The sequence below is a fragment of the Neoarius graeffei genome, chromosome 22, assembly GCF_027579695.1.
Source record: "Neoarius graeffei isolate fNeoGra1 chromosome 22, fNeoGra1.pri, whole genome shotgun sequence".
NCBI classification, from domain to species: Eukaryota; Metazoa; Chordata; class Actinopteri; order Siluriformes; family Ariidae; genus Neoarius; species Neoarius graeffei.
In genome coordinates this window covers 31,227,700-31,250,955 of record NC_083590.1, presented here as the reverse complement: position 1 = coordinate 31,250,955, position 23,256 = coordinate 31,227,700, and the positions used below count along the sequence as shown (strand labels likewise).

The 23,256-nt window shown below is 39.7% G+C and overlaps 1 protein-coding gene across 1 annotated transcript in view; it reads left to right on the top strand.

Moving 5' to 3' along the window:
• adgrb2 (adhesion G protein-coupled receptor B2) overlaps nt 1–23,256 on the top strand; it is an 836,040-nt gene that overhangs the window by 270,372 nt on the left and 542,412 nt on the right. Inside the window, exon 2 of the mRNA XM_060904734.1 lies at nt 16,245–16,325. Coding sequence (XP_060760717.1) covers nt 16,245–16,325 — 81 coding nt within the window. The remainder of the gene's footprint in view (nt 1–16,244; nt 16,326–23,256) is intronic.

The window sequence follows — 23,256 nt, the reverse complement described above, 5'->3', positions numbered from 1 at the left end:
TGCTCCACTATTTGTCGGTGCAGAATTAGGGGGATTGGTGATCCTCTTCCCATCTTTACTTCTGAGAGCTGCTGCCACTCCAAGATGCTCTTTTTATACCCAGTCATGTTAATGACCTATTGCCAATTGACCTAATGAGTTGCAATTTGGTCCTCCAGCTGTTCCTTTTTTGTACCTTTAACTTTTCCAGCCTCTTATTGCCCTTGTCCCAACTTTTTTGAGATGTGTTGCTGTCATGAAATTTCAAATGAGCTAATATTTGGCATGAAATTTCAAAATGTCTCACTTTCGACATTTGATATGTTGTCTATGTTCTATTGTGAATACAATATCAGTTTTTGAGACTTGTAAGTTATTGCATTCCGTTTTTATTTACAATTTGTACTTTGTCCCAACTTTTTTGGAATTGGGGTTGTAAATAAACAATATAAAATAACAAATAAATAAATATCAACTAACAAATAAATAAATATCATTTCCTGTGAAGTTGGTGTTTCATTTGGATGAGTGACTATTCATGACAAGAAATTCAAGCAGTTTAAATGGAAGGATAGGGTTTTTTTTTATTATTATAGTTTGCCTCTTACTGTCAGCTTTACCGCAAAGCAAAACATAATCCAAGAACAAATGGTGTCACACGGTATTGATGAAATTTCCCAATTAAACCAAATGTCAGGAAACAACCTTGATTGGACTCCAAACTTCATCATAAAAGCAAAATGCACAGTAAAATGTTATTGAAAGTGCTTTCACTGTTATCTCAGGTTAGAGTTACATCAGGATAAAGGTTTATTATCCCCTGCCCAAACAAAGTTTGGCGGGGGATATAGAAACGGGTTCTGTCTGTCCATCTGTCTGGTCACGTTTTTGTTTCCGGGCCATATCTTTAAAACTACTGAAGATATCTTCATGAAACTTTTGTATATTTATCAAGCAACATGTGAACTGGTGCCTTTTGCTATTTTGGATTTTTGAAAAAAAAATAGTATTTTTCAAATTTTTGCATAAAAAAAATACATTTTGACTTAGTTTCTAAGAGCAACGTTCGTTTCCAGAGCATATGTCCAAAACTATTCAAGATATGGATTTGAAACTTGGTATACATGTTAACAAGGTGATTGTAGTACGTGAGTGGGTGGGTGGAGCACAGAAGTACGGCAGGCCAGAACTGAGTTCCAAAAAAACTCTTTATTTTCCACTTTTCAGCGTAACGTTATTCTCCCAGCCACATGTGCGCACACACAAGTCGCCTAGTTGGGGAGAGAGCTCCCTTCCTCTGCTCTCTCTCTCCTTATATAGGGCGCGGTCACTGGGGAAGACACACAAACACAGATTAACAGACATCAGGTGCAGTGATTCTGCCACTTACCTTCCGGTCACAGACCGACGCTTGACCACGCCCCCGCTGCCACAGTGATGTAGATGTGCCTTTTTCACACTAAGAAATGTGAGAAATTTTTCATGTTTCCATGGAAACAATTTCAGACTTCGTCTCTCAGGTTAGTCTTAAGGGTAGGTTTTGTTTCCGGACCAGAACTTGAAAACTATGAGTGGTACGGCCTTGAAAGTTGGTATGTGTGTTGATTAAGTAATGTATATGTGCCTTTTGATACAAAGAAATGTGAGAAATTTTAATTTTTACCTCACCTGGACCAAAGGTCTGGTGAGTTTATGCCATGGGCTGCTGAGGTCAGTGTAAAGAGGTAGGGTTGGGTTCCTGCAGCAGAACTTGAAAAATGTGACAAATAATATATTGAAACTTGGTATATAGTTGGTATATAGGGCGGGGGATATAGATGACTCTGTCTTCTTGTTTATACTTGCTGTAGGCAAGAAGACTGCCACATGTATCCTGCATTCATTTGGCATGTCACTTGTTCACTTCAGCAGAACTTAATGTGACACATCTGCATGGTGCAATACCAACATACAAAGCCTGTTTATGGAAAAGTTGGGATTTTTCTTAAATGTTGTAAAATGTTCAAGTTACAGGTTACATTTCTCGATGAAGCAGCAGGCTGTGTTCAATGACAATTTTCCAAAGTACTCCTAAGCGCATGTGGCTATATTTATCACAGTAACATGGTGGTTTTTTATTCAGTGCTGTCTGAGGGTTTGAAGGTCACAGCCATTCAACAGTCATTTCCAGCCTAGTCCTCCACGGACTGAGCCTTGGTGGATGCTCCTTTTATACCCAATCCTGAAACCCTCACCTATTACCAATTCATCTGCTTATTGTGGAATATTGCAACTTGGTGTAACTTGAATATTCTATAAACGTCTCTCTTACTAGATTTTCTAGATTTGTAAATACTTTTAAAAGTAAGGTCAAAGCTTTCAATTTGAGAGTCCGATCATGACAACACAACATGCCAGTGTGTTTAACATCACGGGGCATGAAATCACGAAACATTTCAGTTTGACTTGGAAACTCGATGGACAGAGATGTTTTGGTTTTCACATGTCATCTTGTGGACATAACTTTTACTAGTGCATCTCAAACAATTAGAATATAGTGGAAAAAGTTCATTTTGCGTAATTTAATTCAAAAAGGTATCTTTTCATATGTTCTATATTCATTACAAGTAAAGTGAAATATGTCAAGCCTTTTGTTTTAATTTTGATGATTATGGCTTCAAGCTCATGGAAAACTTAAATCTAGTCTCTCAAAATATTAGAATATTTCCAAAGATCAATCAAACATTATTTACAATACTGAAATATCCAAGTTCTGAAAAGTATATTCATTTATACACTCAATACTTGGTTGGGGCTCCTTTACCATGAATTACTACATCAATGCAGCGCGGCACAGAGGCGATCAGCCTGTGGCACTGCTGAGGTGTTATTGAAGTCCAGGTTGCTTTGATAGCGGCCTTCAGCTTGTCTGTATTTTTGGGTCAGGTGTTTCTCATCATCTTGACAGTGCTCGATGGGGTTCAGGTCAGGTGAGTTGGCTGAACATATCAAGCACAGTAATATCATGGTCAGCAAACCATTTGGTAGTAGTTTTGGCACTGTGGGTAGGTGCTGAGTCCTGCTGGAAAAGAAAATTGGCATCTCCATCAAGCTTGTCAGCAGATGGAAGCATGAAATGTTCTAAAATCTCCTGGTAGATGGCTGCGCTTACTTTGGACTTAAGAAAACACAGTGGACCAACACCAGCAGAGGACATGGCGCCCCAAATCATCACAGACTGCAGAAACTTCACACTGGACTTCAAACACCTTGGATTCTGTGCTTCTCCACTGTTCCTCCAGACTCCAGGACCTTAATTTCAAATGGAATGCAAAATGTACCACTGAGCAACAGTCCAGTTCTTTCTCTCCTTAGCCCAGGTAAGATGCTTCTGACGTTGTCTCTGGTTCAGGAGTGGCTTGATATTCAGAATGTGACAGTTGTAGCCCTTTTCCTGAAGACGCCTGTGCATGGTGGCTCTTGATGCACTGACACCAGCCTCAGTCCACTCCTTGTGAAGCTCTCCCAAGTTTGTGAATCAACTTTTCTTGATAATCCTCTCAAGGCTACTGTCATCCCTGTTGCTTGTGCACTTTTTCCAGCCAGCCTTTTCAGCAATGACTTTCTGTGGCTTACCCTCCTTGTGGAAGGTATCGATGATTGTCTTCTGGACAATTGTCAAGTTAGCAGTTTTCTCCATGATTTGTGGTTGCGTGGACTGAACTAGACCGAGAGATGCATGGTATTTATACTGTTTTACTCAAACTCTAAATTAAATACTCTCATACTTTGAGACTTTTTGTGTGCGTCTGCGCTGTAGGCCATAATAATCAAACTTAAAATAGAAAATGCTTGAAGCATTTTAGTTTATGTGTGATGAGTCTAGAAAATATTAGATTTTCACTGATGGAAAATATTGAACTTCTTGACGATATTCTAATTGTTTGAGATGCACTAGTAATGGGGTAAGTAACTAGATGAGATTGTTGACCAAAAGTCAGTGACCAAGGAAAGAGGGCAAAAAAATAAGGGGCCAAGGGTAAGACTTAACACAATGCTACCACCGTCATGCTTCACAATCAAAGATTAAGCCGAATATCTCATCTCATCTCATTATCTCTAGCCGCTTTATCCTGTTCTACAGGGTCGCAGGCAAGCTGGAGCCTATCCCAGCTGACTATGGGCGAGAGGCGGGGTACACCCTGGACAGGTTGCCAGATCATCGCAGGGCTGACACAGAGAGACAAACAACCATTCACACTCACATTCACACCTACGGTCAATTTAGAACCACCAATTAGCCTAAGGGTAGTATCTCACTGAGCTGCGACAGCCCGCAACTAGTTCGAGACACAACAATTGCGATAAAATATGCGAATTAGCGACAATTTTCACTTGGAATCACACTGAATTGATATTCGCATATTTTATAGTGTCGCAGCCCAGCTTTCCCTCGGCAGGCAGGGAAGTAGAGGAAGCCTTACGGAAACTGACTTGAGAAGGGTTTGCGACGGCTTTGCGACACCAGTGACACATTTGCGGCTATTTTGAGAGAAATTTTGTCGCACAAATTTTTTGAACATGTTCAAAATTTCAGCGACGAAGGAGCGACACTTTGCGACTCATGCGAGGAAATTGAGAAGCCCTGTGAATGTTTCAAGACACTTTTGAAACTCTCTTGCGAATGCCGTTTGCAATTTGTTGCAAGCTGTCGCAGCCCAGTGAGATACTGGCTTAACCTGCATGTCTTTGGACTGTGGGGGAAACCGGAGCACCCGGAGGAAACCCACACGGACACAGGGAGAACATGCAAACTCCACACAGAAAGGCCCTCGCCGGCCACGAACCCGGACCTTCTTGCTGTGAGGCGACAGCGCTAACCACTACACCACCGTGCCGCCCGGAAAAAAATTATGTAAAATATAATATATAAAATGATACAAGACCCTGAAGTATTCTTAAGTTTTGAAATTATTATAATCTACTGTATAATACAGTGATATAGTCAAATAATAATAAAAATCATAGCCATACTCTCCCTAGTTACTTCACTGAAAGTCGTGCTTTCTACATGTTCGTCTTTTGCTCATATTTTTCTGAGGTAGTCTTCATGTTTCTCAAAAATAAAGTTGAATTTTTTTATTTTTATTTCCAGGAAAAATGAGCATTGTAGCAAAATTGTGATGCTTCAGTTATTATTCTTGAAGGTGTTCATGTTGTGGAGGAAAGGTCTGTCTTCAAATCCATTAACTGCTCCGTTTGCATTTGTATCATTGAAACATGAAAGAGGTCAATTAGTATTTGATCTTTACTCAAGCGATTTCTGCAATGATGGTTATTCCAAATGCAGTCTCAGTGTGTTTGCCTAAAATCTAATGAGTCTAATGCGCCAGTGGTTTTACAAAGTTAGTCTGAGTTCTTTGACACGAGTTGAATGATTCTGTAATTCTTATGTAGCCTTGTGTAAATGAACTAGTGGAGGTCACTATGGGCAGTTTATTTGCAACAGAAAATGGCACTGACATAATTGTCAGTGCAGCTAATTTATAATATGCCTACACGTAAATTCCTCTGCTCTAAGATATTTTAGTTTTGGTTCCACCAAGACATCACTGATTTTGTTTTAATTTAATACTGACAGTTGGGTCTAGTGGTGACAAACATTGAACTGTAAGTGTTAAGTTACTTTTATGCTTTGATCGGGATAATGAGCACAGTAAAAAATGCTTCAATGGTAGATGTACAATTCGATTAACATTTTCTTATGGTGATTACTTCAGGTTAACAAGCATTCTGAAATTATATATACAGTGTCTTGCAAAAGTATTCATCCCCCTTGGTGTTTGTCCTGTTTTGTCGCATTACAAGCTGGAATTAAAATGGATTTTGGGGGGGTTAGCACCATTTGATTTACACAACATGCCTACCACTTTAAAGGTGATTTTTTTTTTTTTTTTTTTATTGTGACACAAACAATAATTAAGATGGAAAAAAGACACCTTTTGCTGCAATTACAGCTGCAAGTCCCTTGGGGTATATCTCTATTAGCTTATCACATCTAGTCACTGGGATTTTTGCCCATTCCTCAAGGCAAAACTGCTCCAACTCCTTCAAGTTAGATGGGTTGCGTTGGTGTACAGCAATCTTCAAGTTATGCCACAGATTCTCAATTGGATTGAGGTCTGGGCTTTGATTAGGCCATTCCAAGACATTTAAATGTTTCCCTTTAAACCACTCCAGTGTAGCTTTAGCAGTATGTTTAGGGTCATTGTACTGCTGGAATGTGAACCTTCATCCCAGTCTCAAACCTCTGGCCGACTCAAATAGGTTTTCCTCCAGAATTGCCCTGTATTTAGTGCCATCCATCTTTCCTTCAGTCCTGACCAGCTTTCCTGTCCCTGCAGATAAAAAATATCCCCACAGCATGATGCTGCCACCACCATGCTTCACTGTAGGGATGGTGTTCTCAGGGTGATGGGTTTGCGCCACACATGGCATTTCCCATGATGGCCAAAAAGTGCAATTTTTGTCTCATTTGACCAGAGAATCTTCTTCCATGTGTTTGGGGAGTCTGCCACATGCTGTTGGACAAACTCCAAACGTGCTTTCTTAAACAATGACTTTTCTCTGGCCACTCTTCCATAAAGCCCCGCTCTGTGGGGAGTGTACAACTTAAAGTGGTCCTATGGACAGATACTCCCATCTCTGCTGTGGATCTTTGCAGCTCCTTCAGTGTTATTTTTGGTGTCTTTATTGCATTTCTGATTAATGCCCTTCTGATTACTTGCCCAGTCTGTAAGTTGGGGTGAGTGGCCTTCTCTTGTCAGGTTTGTAGTAGTGCCATATTCTTTCCATTTTGCTATAATGGGTTTAATGGTGCTCCTTGGGATATTCAAAGTTTGGGATATTTTTTTAGAACCCAACCCTGATCTATACTTCTCCACAACTTTGTCTCTGACCTGTTTGGAGGTTTCTTGGTTTTCACGTTGCTTGCTTAGTCATGTTACAGAGTCAGGGTCCTTCCAGAACAGGTTGATTTTATATATATATATATATATATATATATATATATATATATATATATATATATATATATATATATATATATACAACCCCGATTCCAAAAAAGTTGGGACAAAGTACAAATTGTAAATAAAAACGGAATGCAATAATTTACAAATCTCAAAAACTGATATTGTATTCACAATAGAACATAGACAACATATCAAATGTCAAAAGTGAGACATTTTGAAATTTCATGCCAAATATTGGCTCATTTGAAATTTCATGACAGCAACACATCTCAAAAAAGTTGGGACAGGGGCAATAAGAGGCTGGAAAAGTTAAAGGTACAAAAAAGGAACAGCTGGAGGACCAAATTGCAACTCATTAGGTCAGTTGGCAATAGGTCATTAACATGACTGGGTATAAAAAGAGCATCTTGGAGTGGCAGTGGCTCTCAGAAGTAAAGATGGGAAGAGGATCACCAATCCCCCTAATTCTGCACCGACAAATAGTGGAGCAATATCAGAAAGGAGTTCGACAGTGTAAAATTGCAAAGAGTTTGAACATATCATCATCTACAGTGCATAATATCATCAAAAGATTCAGAGAATCTGGAAGAATCTCTGTGCGTAAGGGTCAAGGCCGGAAAACCATACTGGGTGCCCGTGATCTTCGGGCCCTTAGACGGCACTGCATCACATACAGGCATGCTTCTGTATTGGAAATCACAAAATGGGCTCAGGAATATTTCCAGAGAACATTATCTGTGAACACAATTCACCGTGCCATCCGCCGTTGCCAGCTAAAACTCTATAGTTCAAAGAAGAAGCCGTATCTAAACATGATCCAGAAGTGCAGACGTCTTCTCTGGGCCAAGGCTCATTTAACTGTGACTGTGGCAAAGTGGAAACCTGTTCTGTGGTCAGACGGATCAAAATTTGAAGTTCTTTATAGAAATCAGGGACGCCGTGTCATTCGGACTAAAGAGGAGAAGGACGACCCAAGTTGTTATCAGCGCTCAGTTCAGAATCCTGCATCTCTGATGGTATGGGGTTGCATTAGTGCGTGTGGCATGGGCAGCTTACACATCTGGAAAGACACCATCAATGCTGAAAGGTATATCCAGGTTCTAGAGCAACATATGCTCCCATCCAGACGACGTCTCTTTCAGGGAAGACCTTGCATTTTCCAACATGACAATGCCAAACCACATACTGCATCCAGGCCCAGCGCCAGGAACAGTTTACTAAGGGGGCAATTAGAAATCGCAAGGGGGCAAATATTTTTCATATAGTGTGTAGTAGTGATGGCGGTCTGACAGCGTGTTTCAAACAATTAACTGCGCCAACCACAAAACCACCACGGCCCCGAAGGTTGCTTTAGTCCGGGAAAATCATGTGACATATTACCAGGGCAGTTGCGCTTTATCAACACCCATGCCCACCTGTTAACCCTCCCCTCCGATTTTCTCACAGACACGTGTTACAACCGGAAAGATGCCAAACATAAAACAACACACACAAACCTACAGGCAAGTCCTTTACATTTAAAATACATACAAATAGCTCCGCGGCATGAAAACAAAACGTCAATGCAAGTCTAAGGTACTTGGCTCGGCGGCCAAAATCATAATTTAAAAAAATCAGCAGACCCCGCGGCTGCACCAGTAATAGCCTTCCTGACTCGCACCGAGTCAACGCTAACCACTTAATCCACGATCCCAGTTTAGGCGTGTAGGGGACTAAACACTCTGGACTGATGAATTTTCACTCCCGCTGCATGGGGGGTGACGTCAACGACACATATTCTTACGCTATTTGCGCACAAAGCAGACCATATATGAACACATACACTAACATAAACAGAGATAAACTTAGCCTACAAAGAAAGAAAATGGATTCACAATATTGTGATTGAATTCGTTTAATTCGGTGGGGGAAAGACTACTCCCGTAAACTGACTGCATATTACAGGATATTGCAAAGACAGGGCACTTGTAAGTGTACATGTAAAACCCCCGCCCACACGACCCCTCCCCTTGTCCTTATCACAGGTCTGTGTGTGCGCGGCTGTGTCAGCATTACATATCTATGTCTAAAACAGGTGATTTATGTGAAATGTATTTTTGTGCAATGCGCAACCACTTAATATTTCGTATTTGAAAATGCAAATTATTAATGCGTCTATAATACATTATATTTTCATAAGAAAACAATTAAGTGATCTGAGTCTCCGTTGAGGGGGCGGGGCTGTAGCCACGAGGGGGCGACGCCCCCTTTCGCCCCCCCACGGCGCCGGGCCTGACTGCATCAATTACAGCATCATGGCTGCGTAGAAGAAGGGTCTGGGTACTGAACTGGCCAGCCTGCAGTCCAGATCTTTCACCCATAGAAAACATTTGGTGCATCATAAAACGGAAGATACGACTAAAAAGACCTAAGACAGTTGAGCAACTAGAATCCTCCATTAGACAAGAATGGGTTAACATTCCTATCCCTAAACTTGAGCAACTTGTCTCCTCAGTCCCCAGACATTTACAGACTGTTGTAAAGAGAAAAGGGGATGTCTCACAGTGGGAAACATGGCCTTGTCCCAACTTTTTTGAGATGTGGTGTTGTCATGAAATTTAAAATCACGTAATTTTTCTCTTTAAATGATACAGTTTCTCAGTTTAAACATTTGATATGTCATCTATGTTCTATTCTGAATAAAATATGGAATTTTGAAACTTCCACATCATTGCATTCCATTTTTATTTACAATTTGTACTTTGTCCCAACTTTTTTGGAATCAGGGTTGTAGTTTGGTTTGTTTGTTTGTTTGTTTAATGAATTAATGAATGGATGAACATCCATTCATTCAGAACTGAGCTTTGGATTGCAAGTGGGTTAGCTGATATACTTCGCAAAAATTGATCTCATGATTAGCTTTTCTCATTAAATTTAGAGCTTGTGTTATAAATATTAAAACTTTTGATACATGTAGAAGGAAATTAATTTGTTATCCTGTTGGCTGTGATACTACATTTGATTCCCTCCACTCAAAATCTGTAGACTTCACACAGATCATATGACCTAACTAAGCACAAAATTCTTTACAGAAATATCTTGGGTCCATTTCTCAACTATTCATCCACTCGTTATTTAATAATTAAAACACAGACTGAGAAAATGCTGACTTTTCAGAAATGACTCCTGTGAACCTTCACGAAATCAAAATGTTCGAACCATCCAATATATAATATATAATATATATATATCAGTACTTTAGAAAGTGACTTGGAGGTTCTTTCATGTCGTGTTTTTTTTATAGTCTTCTTGTGAATTCCCTCTCCATTGCCTGGAAATCCTCTGTTTTATTGTGAGTGTATAATTAGGAAGGAGTGCTACAGAGCTGTGACATGTGCAGCCCTTTCCAAATTATGCCACACATCAAATCTTTCTGTTTTTATTTCTAAATTTAAGAAGAATTTCTTATTCTGATTAAAAAATGAGTCCTACATTATATATTTCTTTAGTCTTATGTTATATATCCATAGGCGTAATCCCAAGTTCCTACTAGAAGGCTCATTTTAGCCGATATGCATTACCTTCCATACATTGACTGTGAGATATGGAGACAATTATTATGCACTTAGTCATCTTTAGAATGAGCTAATATTCGTAACAAACAGTTCACGGTATCTGTAATTAATAGCATGTGCCATAGCAAAGCACCAGTGCTGTTTCATATGAACCTTTTATCCAGTTAAATGCCTTCAATTAACAATTAGGATTAATTGGGGAATTAAACTGAGGTCTGTTAGAGACATTGCAGATCGCTACCTTGGTCAGCTGAACTAAAGCATTTCTCATTTAATTTCTCAGTCCATCAGACAGCAATCATATTGGTGCTTTTATTTTCCACTTAACAAATTTTCCCGTTTCCTCAGTTGTTTATTCAAGAACGGATATATAAAACAAGACAAATGATAGAATTCCCCATGTGGGATTATTATTTTTAGTTAAAATTGAAAAAATAAAAGAAAATAAAATTCTGTAATCGTAATTCACAGTCATTGTTGTGTCACGGGTGTCAAATCAGAATTGGTGGGAAATTTGCAGGCATTTATTGTATGCCAGCACAAACCCAAAAGTGGTACAAAAGTGGTACAAAAATTTAAGAAAGATGGAACTGCAACCCATCGTCCAGGTCGTCCACAGAAGTTAACACCTCGACAGGAGTATCTTCTGATGAGAAGGGATAAAGAAAATCGACATGCAAGTTCACTGCAGTTATCTAAAGAAGTAGAAAGCCAAACTGGGGTGACTATTTCCCGTGACACAATACGGCGTACACTGCAGAGGAATGGCATGCATGGATGCCGTCCACGAAAGAAGCCTCTCCTAAAGCCCAGGCACAAAAGAGAGGCTTCTTTCGTGGACGGCATCCATGCATGCCATTCCTCTGCAGCGTACGCCGTATTGTGTCACGGGAAATAGTCACCCCAGTTTGGCTTTCTACTTCTTTAGATAACTGCAGTGAACTTGCATGTCGATTTTCTTCATCCCTTTTCATCAGAAGACGCTCCTGTCGAGGTGTTAACTTCTGTGGACGACCTGGACGATGGGTTGCAGTTCCATCTTTCTTAAATTTTTGTACCACTTTTGCTACAGTATTCTGACTGATAAGTAAAGCTTTGCTGATCTTCTTGTAGCCTTCACCTTTGTGGTGTAAAGAAATTATTTTCTTTGGGGAATTCTGAAGAGACAAGTTGAGCATCACTCTCCATCCAGCATCCAGTCACTAAAAGAGGTCGTTGTTGAAGAATGGAAAAAGACTGATGTTGCAAAATGTCGCCAACTTGTTCATTCCATGCCTAGAAGACTTGGTGCTGTCATTAAAAATCATGGAGGCCATACAAAGTACTAGATGTAGTAGTTTTTGTTGTTGGGTGTACTCATTTTTGCACCACCCTAATTTGAGTAAAACTGAAAAAATGTGTAATCTAAGTTTATATTATTAACCTTACTTTCACGTTATAAGTTAAACAGATGTTATATTAAACTTTGTCTTGTCAACATTTTGGAAATTGTTTGTGTTCATTGAGATATTGTTTAAAATGTTACTTTTCAAAGGGGTGTACTCATTTACGCTCAGCACTGTGTATATACAACCCCGATTCCAAAAAAGTTGGGACAAAGTACAAATTGTAAATGAAAACAGAATGCAATGATGTAGAAGTTTCAAAATTCCATATTTTATTCAGAATAGAACATAGATGACATATCAAATGTTTAAACTGAGAAAATGTATAATTTAAAGAGAAAAAATTAGGTGATTTTAAATTTCATGACAACAACACATCTCAAAAAAGTTGGGACAAGGCCATCTTTACCACTGTGAGACATCCCCTTTTCACTTTACAACAGTCTGTAAACGTCTGGGGACTGAGGAGACAAGTTGCTCAAGTTTAGGGATAGGAATGTTAACCCATTCTTGTCTAATGTAGGATTCTAGTTGCTCAACTGTCTTAGGTCTTTTTTGTCGTATCTTCCGTTTTATGATGCGCCAAATGTTTTCTATGGGTGAAAGATCTGGACTGCAGGCTGGCCAGTTCCATACCCGGACCCTTCTTCTACGCAGCCATGATGCTGTAATTGATGCAGTATGTGGTTTGGCATTGTCATGTTTGAAAATGCAAGGTCTTCCCTGAAAGAGACGTCGTCTGGATGGGCGCATATGTTGCTCTAGAACCTGGATATACCTTTCAGGATTGATGGTGTCTTTCCAGATGTGTAAGCTGCCCATGCCACATGCACTAATGCAACCCCATAGCATCAGGGATGCAGGCTTCTGAACTGAGTGCTGATAACAACTTGGGTTGTCCTTCTCCTCTTTAGTCCGAATGACACGGCGTCCCTGATTTCCATAAAGAACTTCAAATTTTGATTCGTCTGACCACAGAACAGTTTTCCACTTTGCCACAGTCCATTTTAAATGAGCCTTGGCCCAGAGAAGACGTCTGCGCTTCTGGATCATGTTTAGATACGGCTTCTTCTTTGAACTATAGAGTTTTAGCTGGCAACGGCGGATGGCACGGTGAATTGTGTTCACAGATAATGTTCTCTGGAAATATTCCTGAGCTCATTTTGTGATTTCCAATACAGAAGCATGCCTGTATGTGATGCAGTGCCGTCTAAGGGCCCGAAGATCACGGGCGCCCAGTATGGTTTTCAGGCCTTGACCCTTACGCACAGAGATTCTTCCAGATTCTCGGAATCTTTTGATGATATTATACACTGTAGATGATGATATGTTCAAACTCTGCAATTTTACACTGTCGAACTCCTTTCTGATATTGCTCCACTATTTGTCGGCGCAGAATTAGGGGGATTGGTGATCCTCTTCCCATCTTTACTTCTGAGAGCCACTGCCACTCCAAGATGCTCTTTTTATACCCAGTCATGTTAATGACCTATTGCCAATTGACCTAATGAGTTGCAATTTGGTCCTCCAGCTGTTCCTTTTTTGTACCTTTAACTTTTCCAGCCTCTTATTGCCCCTGTCCCAACTTTTTTGAGATGTGTTGCTGTCATGAAATTTCAAATGAGCCAATATTTGACATGAAATTTCAAAATGTCTCACTTTCGACATTTGATATGTTGTCTATGTTCTACTGTGAATACAATATCAGTTTTGGGATTTGTAAATTATTGCATTCCATTTTTATTTACAATTTGTACTTTGTCCCAACTTTTTTGGAATCGGGGTTGTGTTTATATATATATATATATATATATATATATATATATATATATATATATATATCGAGAGAGAGATTGAGAGGGGATATTGCACGGTTGCATGAAGATATGAAGTTTATCTTCTTGTGTTGAAAATATTTTCACTCGTTCCCTTCGCTCACTCGTGAATACATTCACCACTTGAAGATAAACTTCATATCTTTGTGCAAGTGTGTAATGTTCTTTAGTATATTGCTTGGACACATCCACACAAAAAATGGAAATGCAAGTTAAAAGGATTGTTATTTCGAACCAGTTTGCCATTTTAACAACGCGTGTCTAGTCAACAGGAAAACACTGGGAATGACGTCATCAGAGTGAAATATCGGGAAATATATCACTCCGGTCCATGATGTATTTCATCTGAAAAATGCAAGATTTTCAACACAAGAAGATAAACTTCATATCTTCAAGCCAACGTGTGATTTTTCTTTTTATTATATCGACACATTCACAAACAAAAAGCACCCAAATTTAATGAAATAATTCATCAGTTTCCTCATGAGTCACATGTATTAGATTTATGTCACGGTTTTGGTTCGCCATGTCCTGGATGGAGCTCGTATGTATATAGACTGTTGTTTTTGGATGGCAAAAGTGTGAGCTGTTTTCATCTTTGTGCATTATCCCTCTGTACCCTGCAGTATTTCACTAAGGAAAAAAAAAATCCTTTGTTTTTTTCATCATCCGATAAACAGTTTTCATTAGAAAACTAATCACTGCAAGTCTGTTTTGTTTGAAAGAGCATGAATTGTATTTCAATATGACATAAAATTTGTATTAGTAACATTTATGAATATTAAATTACATAGCTTTACATACACCCTAAACCTCACTTATAGTCAGGTCCAGTTTGGACTTCAGTTTTGAATAATACATATATATTATTTATCGGCTTAAGGTCGGTCCGTATCGTGAAATACTGTTACCGAGGTCTTGAAAATACTGGGCCGAGGTCAGTATTTTCAAGGCCGATGTCACGGTATTTCACGATACGGACCGACCTTAAGCTGGTAAATAACATATTTATTTTTTTCTTTACCAAATTCTAACAGAAAATGAGAGCGCCCGAAAGGGAAACCGTATTTAGAACAAACCTGCTACAAGCGCTTCAAAAACCTGTTTGACAAGCTTCATCAGCTCGGAATTTTCCAAAAATAAAAAACTTGATCTAGGCGACACAAAACCAGGTGCTTTCGCTGTGAACACTGTTGTTATCGCTATCCATGCTGTAAAATTAATGCTATTATACTGAGAAATGTGAAAATAAATGTTGACAAAAAATGGCTACTATGTTTGTTGTTGTTGTGAACGAGCGAGTTGCCAAAGGTGCGTAAGCGGGGTCCGGATCGTAGGATTCCAGACCGCTTGCGAGCCAGTCAGAGTGCACGATTTGATGGAAACCGGACCGCGAAAAAAAATGCAGATGTATTTATTACATTTTATATCTTCTTAATGTGTTTAAGCAGTATTTATTATACATTTTGCAAATAATTCAGTATTGGATTATTCATGAAACACCACTAAACCACATAGATAATAAGAACTCAGCTGAGACGTTAATGATTTAGCCAACAAGATAAAACAAACTATAAGGGGACTAACAAATAGGATGATGCTAATATTACTCATTATTATTATTATTATTATTATTATTTTTATGACATTTGTTACATCAACTTGATCATCACTGTCATATAGCCTACTGTCTCATCCAGTGTAAACAGAAGCGGCCGCTGCTAGCCATAACTCCATCCATCCATTACCCGTAACCACTTATCCTGTGCAGGGTCGCAGGCAAGCTGGAGTCTATCCCAGCTGACTATGGGCGAGAGGTGGGGTACACCCTGGACAAGTCTCCAGGTCATCGCAGGGCTGATACAGAGAGATACACAACCATTCGCACTCACATTCACACCTACGGTCAATTTAGAGTCACCAGTTAACCTAACCTGCATGTCTTTGGACTGTGGGGGAAACCGGAGCACCTGGAGGAAACCCACGCGGACACGGGGAGAACATGCAAACTCCACACAGAAAGGCCCCCGTCAGCCACTGGGCTCGAACCCAGAACCTTCTTGCTGTGAGGCGACAGTGCTAACCACTACACCACCGTGCCACCCTTCGCTCTATCTCTCCTCAACCAATCAGTCAGTACAGAGAGAGAACTAACAAAATCTTCAGAAATGTCAATGGCAACATACCCTTTTTCCTTTTTCAAAATCATGATATGGTGTTCATGTCTCCATTATAATACCCTGCTTGTCCACAAGCAGGGTATTATTTTATGAAGGTTATACATCCGCTGCCATTTCAGTGAAATCTGTGCAGGCTGTCCGTGTCCGCTCTGGGATATAAAGGGATAACAGGCTTTACATCTGCAGTATATATTGGATAAATTATGTGAGCCTGATTTACATAGTCTACATCATCAATAATTAAGATGATAATTGCATTCCATAGTTATTGATATTTGCAGTTGTTTGTTGTTTTCAGACTTTGATGATGATGAGCAGAAGGTCAAGACCCAGAGGCCAAGATCAGCAGACCAGCCGGGAGTGTTCCAAGCCCAAACAGGTATCTTATCTCTCCATAACCTTTGACCTCTATGGTTTAAAAAAAAAAATACCCTTGCTAGATCACCCCTTTTGGAAAGCTTAAACATCCGAGCATCCTAGTATCCCTGTTTCACCTTGGCCCTGGGGGGAAGATGAGGATCTGACTCACCCACATGCAAATGAACCTATAATGTAATTATAAAGATGTGTAATTAATTTGATTTGGCCAGTCACTCTGTGATGTTGCCTCAGTGCAAGGACATTTTGGAAATGACATCGAAAAGCCTAGAGATCATCGCCTGCTGGCACATCTTACCCTGCTGGTGTTGCTGTGTCTCATTGGCACCTCCAAGGAAACTGTATATAGTTATAGGGCACAGTTTGAGGAAAAGCAAAGATGATGCCATACACAGGCAAAGAAAGCTATGGCCCGGGGCATATGGCCCCTCTCAGAGCTGCCGAGTCCAATTAACATTGGTATTCTTTCTGCCCTCTAACCTTATCAACAGAACACAGAAGTCTAGTACTTGGGCTTCTCTATGGAGTTTGATGCATATGCAGCTCATGAATCTTTGAAAAATTGTGTGTTTGGTCATATTAACAGAATGAATCGATTCAGAGATTAGTTGTCAAAAATTTATCAGTCTTCAAGTAGAGCATAGCCTATACACTTACCTGACACTTAAAAACAGCACAATAATATTGAGTCGTGCCCCACTTTGCTTTCAGAATAGCCTCGATTCATCGTGGCCTGGCCTTCACAAGGTTTTAGAACCATCCCTTTGAGATTTTGGTCCACTTTAACATGATTGCATTATGTCATTGATGCAGATTCATCAGCTGCACGTTCAATGTGCAAATCTCCCATTCAACTACATCCCATAAGTGCCCTCCTGGATTCAGATCTGGTGACTGGGGAGGCCACTGAAGTACACTTACCTCATGGAACCAGTTAGACATAGCCTGTGCTTTGTGTCATGGCAGATTATCATTCTGGAATTAGCCATTATAAAACAGGAAACATGTGGCCATAAAGGGATGTTCGTGATCAGCAACAATTCTCTGATGGGCTGTGACATTCAAACAGTGCTCAAATGGCAATATGGTGTCAACCAAGAAAACATTCACCACACCTTTACACCACACCCTCCAGCCTGAACTGTTGACACAAACCAAGTTGGGTCCATGGAATCTTTCTCTTGAAACCAAATTCTGGCCCCAGATCTGCATGGAACAGAAGAAATTGTGATCCATCAGACCAGGTGATGTGTTTTGATGATCTTCAACCTAACTTTCATTGAGCCTGTCCATGCTGTTGCAGGCTTTGACGTGTTCAGCGTTCACTGTAAAAAATTTTAAGGGCGGGTGTTGATTGAACATAGATTTTACATATCATTTGACTCAGAAATGTAATTTTCACTTACAACCAACTAAACCAGGTCGGCCTAATACACTTTCTCTCATTGTGATATCATGTTGAGCTATCAAGAATTTTAACATCCAAATATCAAAGATATCCTTGTTGATAGAACTAGCTGCAACCTGTTGCAACGCTGCATGTTGGTATCCTTGTTGGTAGAACCAATGACGCATATATACACGTGCTGTATCACTGTAAAAAAAAAAAGTGACCATCTCAACTTAAATTTTCTAGGCAACATGATGCAAGATAATTTTGTGTTGAGATGGTCAACACCAAAAGGTAAGTTGGCTGAACTCAAATTTAAACTCAGAAATCCTTGTTAGGTCAACAGCAATTGAGACAGGTTGAGTAAACTAGAATTTTCTAGGCAACATGATGCAAGAGAATTTTGAGTTGAGATGGTCAACAACAAATAGTACATTGGTTGAACTCAAATTTCAACTCAGAAATCCTTGTTGACTTAAGAAGGATTTTCGTGTTTAAATTTGAGTTCAACCAACTTACCTTTTGTTGTTGACCATCTCAACACAAAATTCTCTTGCATCATGTTGCCTAGAAAATTTAAGTTGAGATGGTCACTTTTTTTTTTTTTTTACAGTGTAGAACTTTTTTTCCAATAGGCCTTGGGTACTAAAGTTCTACAGGATTTCCATTAAGTTTTCTATAGGATTCCTTTAGAACTTGTTCTATAGGAATTCTATAGAATATTTTTAGCAGGGACAACATACAAAGATGGTCAACAGTTGTGAGCTTAACACTTTGTGGCAACAGTTTGGAGAAGAACCACATATGGCTGTGATGGTCAGGTGTCCACATACTTTTGGTCATATTGTGTACATATAATCTGGTTGAACTAGACAGATAATAATAACAATAATAATAATATGATTACCCGAGGCGGCACGGTGGTGTAGTGGTTAGCGCTGTCGCCTCACAGCAAGAAGGTCCGGGTTCGAGCCCCGTGGACGGCGAGGGCCTTTCTGTGCGGAGTTTGCATGTTCTCCCCGTGTCCGTGTGGGTTTCCTCCAGGTGCTCCGGTTTCCCCCACAGTCCAAAGACATGCAGGTTAGGTTAACTGGTGACTCTAAGTTGACCGTAGGTGTGAATGTGAGTGTGAATGGTTGTCTGTGTCTATGTGCACTGTAAAAAAAAAAAGTGACCATCTCAACTTAAATTTTCTAGGCAACATGATGCAAGAGAATTTTGTGTTGAGATGGTCAACAACAAAAGGTAAGTTGGTTGAACTCAAATTTAAACACGAAAATCCTTCTTAAGTCAACAAGGATTTCTAAGTTGAAATTTGAGTTCAACCAACGTACTATTTGTTGTTGACCATCTCAACTCAAAATTCTCTTGCATCATGTTGCCTAGAAAATTCTAGTTTACTCAACCTGTCTCAATTGCTGTTGACCTAACAAGGATTTCTGAGTTTAAATTTGAGTTCAGTCAACTTACCTTTTGGTGTTGACCATCTCAACACAAAATTCTCTTGCATCATGTTGCCTAGAAAATTTAAGTTGAGATGGTCACTTTTTTTTTTTTACAGTGTTCTCAGATGCTTTTCTCCTCACCATAGTTGGTCAAGAGCGGTTATTACAATATCGACAAATGTTGTGACATTACATGAAGGTATATACCGTAGTTGTGACTTATATAAGGTCTGTGCCCATTTAAAATCTGCACTCCAAGGCAGTGAACATGTATTTGCAGCACATGGACAGAAATCCTGGCCCATTTCACTGTGTAATTAGACCATATGCAGTTGGACATTGATTGGTAACAGCACTGTTTTTGAACATATTTTACAGCAAATGTATTATACATGAATAACACCAAAATCTCTTAGATCATGGTTGAAGTTGAAAAAAAAAATAAAAATACAAAACTGAATAACACCTCATGACACATTTTTATAGTTAAATGTTTTGTAATTGCATCCAGTCTGTCACTATCTCTCATGAGTCAGTGACACTGCTATTCATTCGGGCTTTGGTGTTCTTGATAAAACAGAAGCATGCGGACGTTGCGTTCAGTGTGGATTGAATTTCACAGTAGTTTATCTGGTGTGAATTCAAACTCTGTGCCAATATGTCGGAAAAGTTGGGATATTTCTAAAATGCAATTTAAAACAAAAATCTGTGATTTGTTAATTCCCTTGAATCTTTTTTTTTAACTAACAAAAGGACAAACGAAGGATTTCTAGTGTTTTCACTAACCAATGAAAATGTATTTTATAAATAGAAACAAATTTTGAATCTCATGGCTGCAGTACACTTAAAGTTGGGACATGTTTACCACCATGTTACATTACCTTTCAGTGGCGGCTCCTGAATTTTTTTTCAGGGGGGACAATTTTCCCCCGTTATGTCTACACGGACCATAAATGTCCACAGGACTGAAGTAAATTGACCTAGGTAGCAAGTCAACTGTTCTACAGAATGTTCTGTAAATAGATTTTGTACTTCAAACTCCATGACCAGCAAGAATTTTACAGACTGTGCAACTTAAGGACAAACAGGAAAGTGCACTTACTGTAACAAAACATTGTAAATAATTGGCTAACATAACAATAGCAGTTGAATAAATAGATGAGTGGATCTTTAGATCTTGCAATCCTGGTATTTACCAAGGATATTACCAAAGTGCTAACTCTCAGAGCAAAGTGTGGCAAATATAAAAATGCACATTGAAAACATCAAAAGTGAACGGATTCTGTGACTGTGTGTGTGTCACAAAGTCAACCAAACCCAGAAAAACACCACGGTGACTGGAGCCCTCAGTTTCATCTTTGCCTCGTAGAGCTAACTCGAACACTCCACAAAATTTCACGCATTGGGTGAGCCGGTTTAATATGTGCCTGTTCTTGCTCACCTCATCATTGTGGCAGCGAACTGCTAGCCTGTAGCCCTCATCCAGCTGTGTAGCGATGTTCACTCTCCCAAAAGCCGAAAATTTCAGGCAGCTGCCCATGTGAATCTTTGATGACTCATGTTTTTTTATTTTCTCCGACAAATGATGCATGTCCGAAACTCCAGTGACCGTCCAAGCAGTGTTGTCCATGGAGCCACCTCCAGGGTGGGAAAGTAAGCAGGGGGAGCAGAAAACCGCTGAGGCGTCCTCGCAGCCAGCTCGCCAGGATTTGCGCTGGGACCATGTTGAAGTAAAACCTCGAGTATATGATTTCCCCCCTTGTCGAAATTTGTTTTATGTTTAGATTTGGTCGAGGGGGGTCCAGCTTGTTTTGTTGCCAATTTAGCTCGATTTGATCGCTGACTAAATGGAACTTCTTTTAAGGACCGCACTGAATTGCTTTCCGCATCCATCTCACCTCAGAAACTGAGCGGATCGAACGCAACTTTGCCTCGCTTCGCAGTGACGTAAGCACATTAGGACAAGCCCCCCCGGAACCCATAGAGATTGCATTGAAGTGTCAGTCAGGAGAAAAAAAAATATATTAACATTGGACTCTATCAGTGAACTCTTGGGCGATTTTCAGCGTGACTGAAATCGCCCCAAAAGGGGCGGTACTCTAGAAGCAAGACCACCCTGATTGGACAATGATACCCAGAGACAGATTAAAACGGCCTCAAGCAGCGCTGGTGAAAGTTTGTTTTAAAAAAAGAAAAAAAAAACTTTTTTTTTTTTCGTTTTGGCAGTGCGTCGCCCAATCGCCCTTATGCACCAGCCGCCCTTGTTACCTTTCCTTTTAATTACAGTTTTTAATCATTTGGCAACTGAAGATACTAAGTGCTATAGTTTTATAAGTGGAATATTTGCCTTGACTTGATATAAGACTTAAGCTGCTCACAAATCTGAGGTCGCTGTTGCCTGGTATCTTCATGATGTACCACACAGTTTCAATAGGAGAGAGATTTGTCCCATGTTGCTATATTTGTCACAGTAGCATGATAGTTCCTCTTGCAATGGCATCTGAAGGCTCGAAGATTATTCACTTTCAGCTCACATTCCGATCTTGCCCTACACAGACTCCAGATTCCCTGAATCTTTTCACAATATTATATACCGCAGATGGTAAAAGACCTAAATTCTTTGCAATCTTGTATTGAGAAATGCTCTTTATAAACTGATTGAGAAATTCTTTCTTGAAGATGGGTACAACCAATCTTTGCTCAGAAAGACATACCCTGTGTCCGAAATCATTCCCTAATCACTATATAGTGGACTATATACAGTAGTGAGGTTGCCATTTTGTAGTGCTGTCTGAATGTATAGTGAGTATTATTATACCCTATATAGTGCACTCAAAGTATCCCACAATGCATCACGAAAAGTAGTGTACAACCGATGGTCACTAACCAAGCAATATATCCCATCTTGCATCACGGTTGCGTTGAAAGAAATCAAATCAAAAGCCTCAAATTTGATTGAATAAAAGGCAGCGGCAAAGAAGAAAGTATTCAGCCTTGATTTAAAAGAACTGAAAGGTGCACAAAGTACTTTGTATTTATTAATGTGGGAAATGCGCTCAGTATAATATGGATTTATCACAAAAATACATGCATGTATTTCTTATTTTGAAAACCCACCAGCTGACTAATCTGACACGTTTTAATTGTGCGACAGTAATGGCATAAATACCAGCACGACGGAGTAGTGTCCGAAAGTGTTTTTTCATTTTATCAATGAGCTCACTATATAGTCCTCTATATAGTAATTCCCTATATAGTGAGTGAACGAGTGAGTGATTACGGACACAGGGATAGCCTTTGGTGGATATACCTTTTATACCCAATCATGATACCTCGCCTGTTTCCAATAAACCTACTTATTGTGCAATTCCAGCTTTTCTGGAAATGGGGTTTGTAGTTTCCATTATCTTAAGAAAATATTAACCCATTTAATCTTAATTATTTTCTAATCTATGTGAGTAGGTAGCAAATTAGATGGCTTTGAGGGGACTAGCCTCTCCTAGTTAAAATTTGATGTGTATGTGTAGGATTATATACCTAAATCACATTAACTATTTATAGTTTTGATTACTTCTAAGGAATGTTGATGGTTTGTAATTAGCTAGCCAACAGGATTCTAACTGAATGATCTCACGATTAGGGTGCAATTTAGCTCATTTAATTTAAACTTTATTTTTTTAGAATACATTATATGGTGGCGGCACGGTGGTGTAGTGGTTAGCGCTGTCACCTCACAGCAAGAAGGTCCGGGTTCGAGCCCCGTGGCCGGCGAGGGCCTTTCTGTGCGGAGTTTGCATGTTCTCCCCGTGTCCGCGTGGGTTTCCTCCGGGTGCTCCGGTTTCCCCCACAGTCCAAAGACATGCAGGTTAGGTTAACTGGTGACTCTAAATTGAGCGTAGGTGTGAATGTGAGTGTGAATGGTTGTCTGTGTCTATGTGTCAGCCCTGTGATGACCTGGCGACTTGTCCAGGGTGTACCCCGCCTTTCGCCCGTAGTCAGCTGGGATAGGCTCCAGCTTGCCTGCGACCCTGTAGAACAGGATAAAGTGGCTAGAGATAATGAGATGAGATGAGACATTATATGGCCATGTGTTTCTT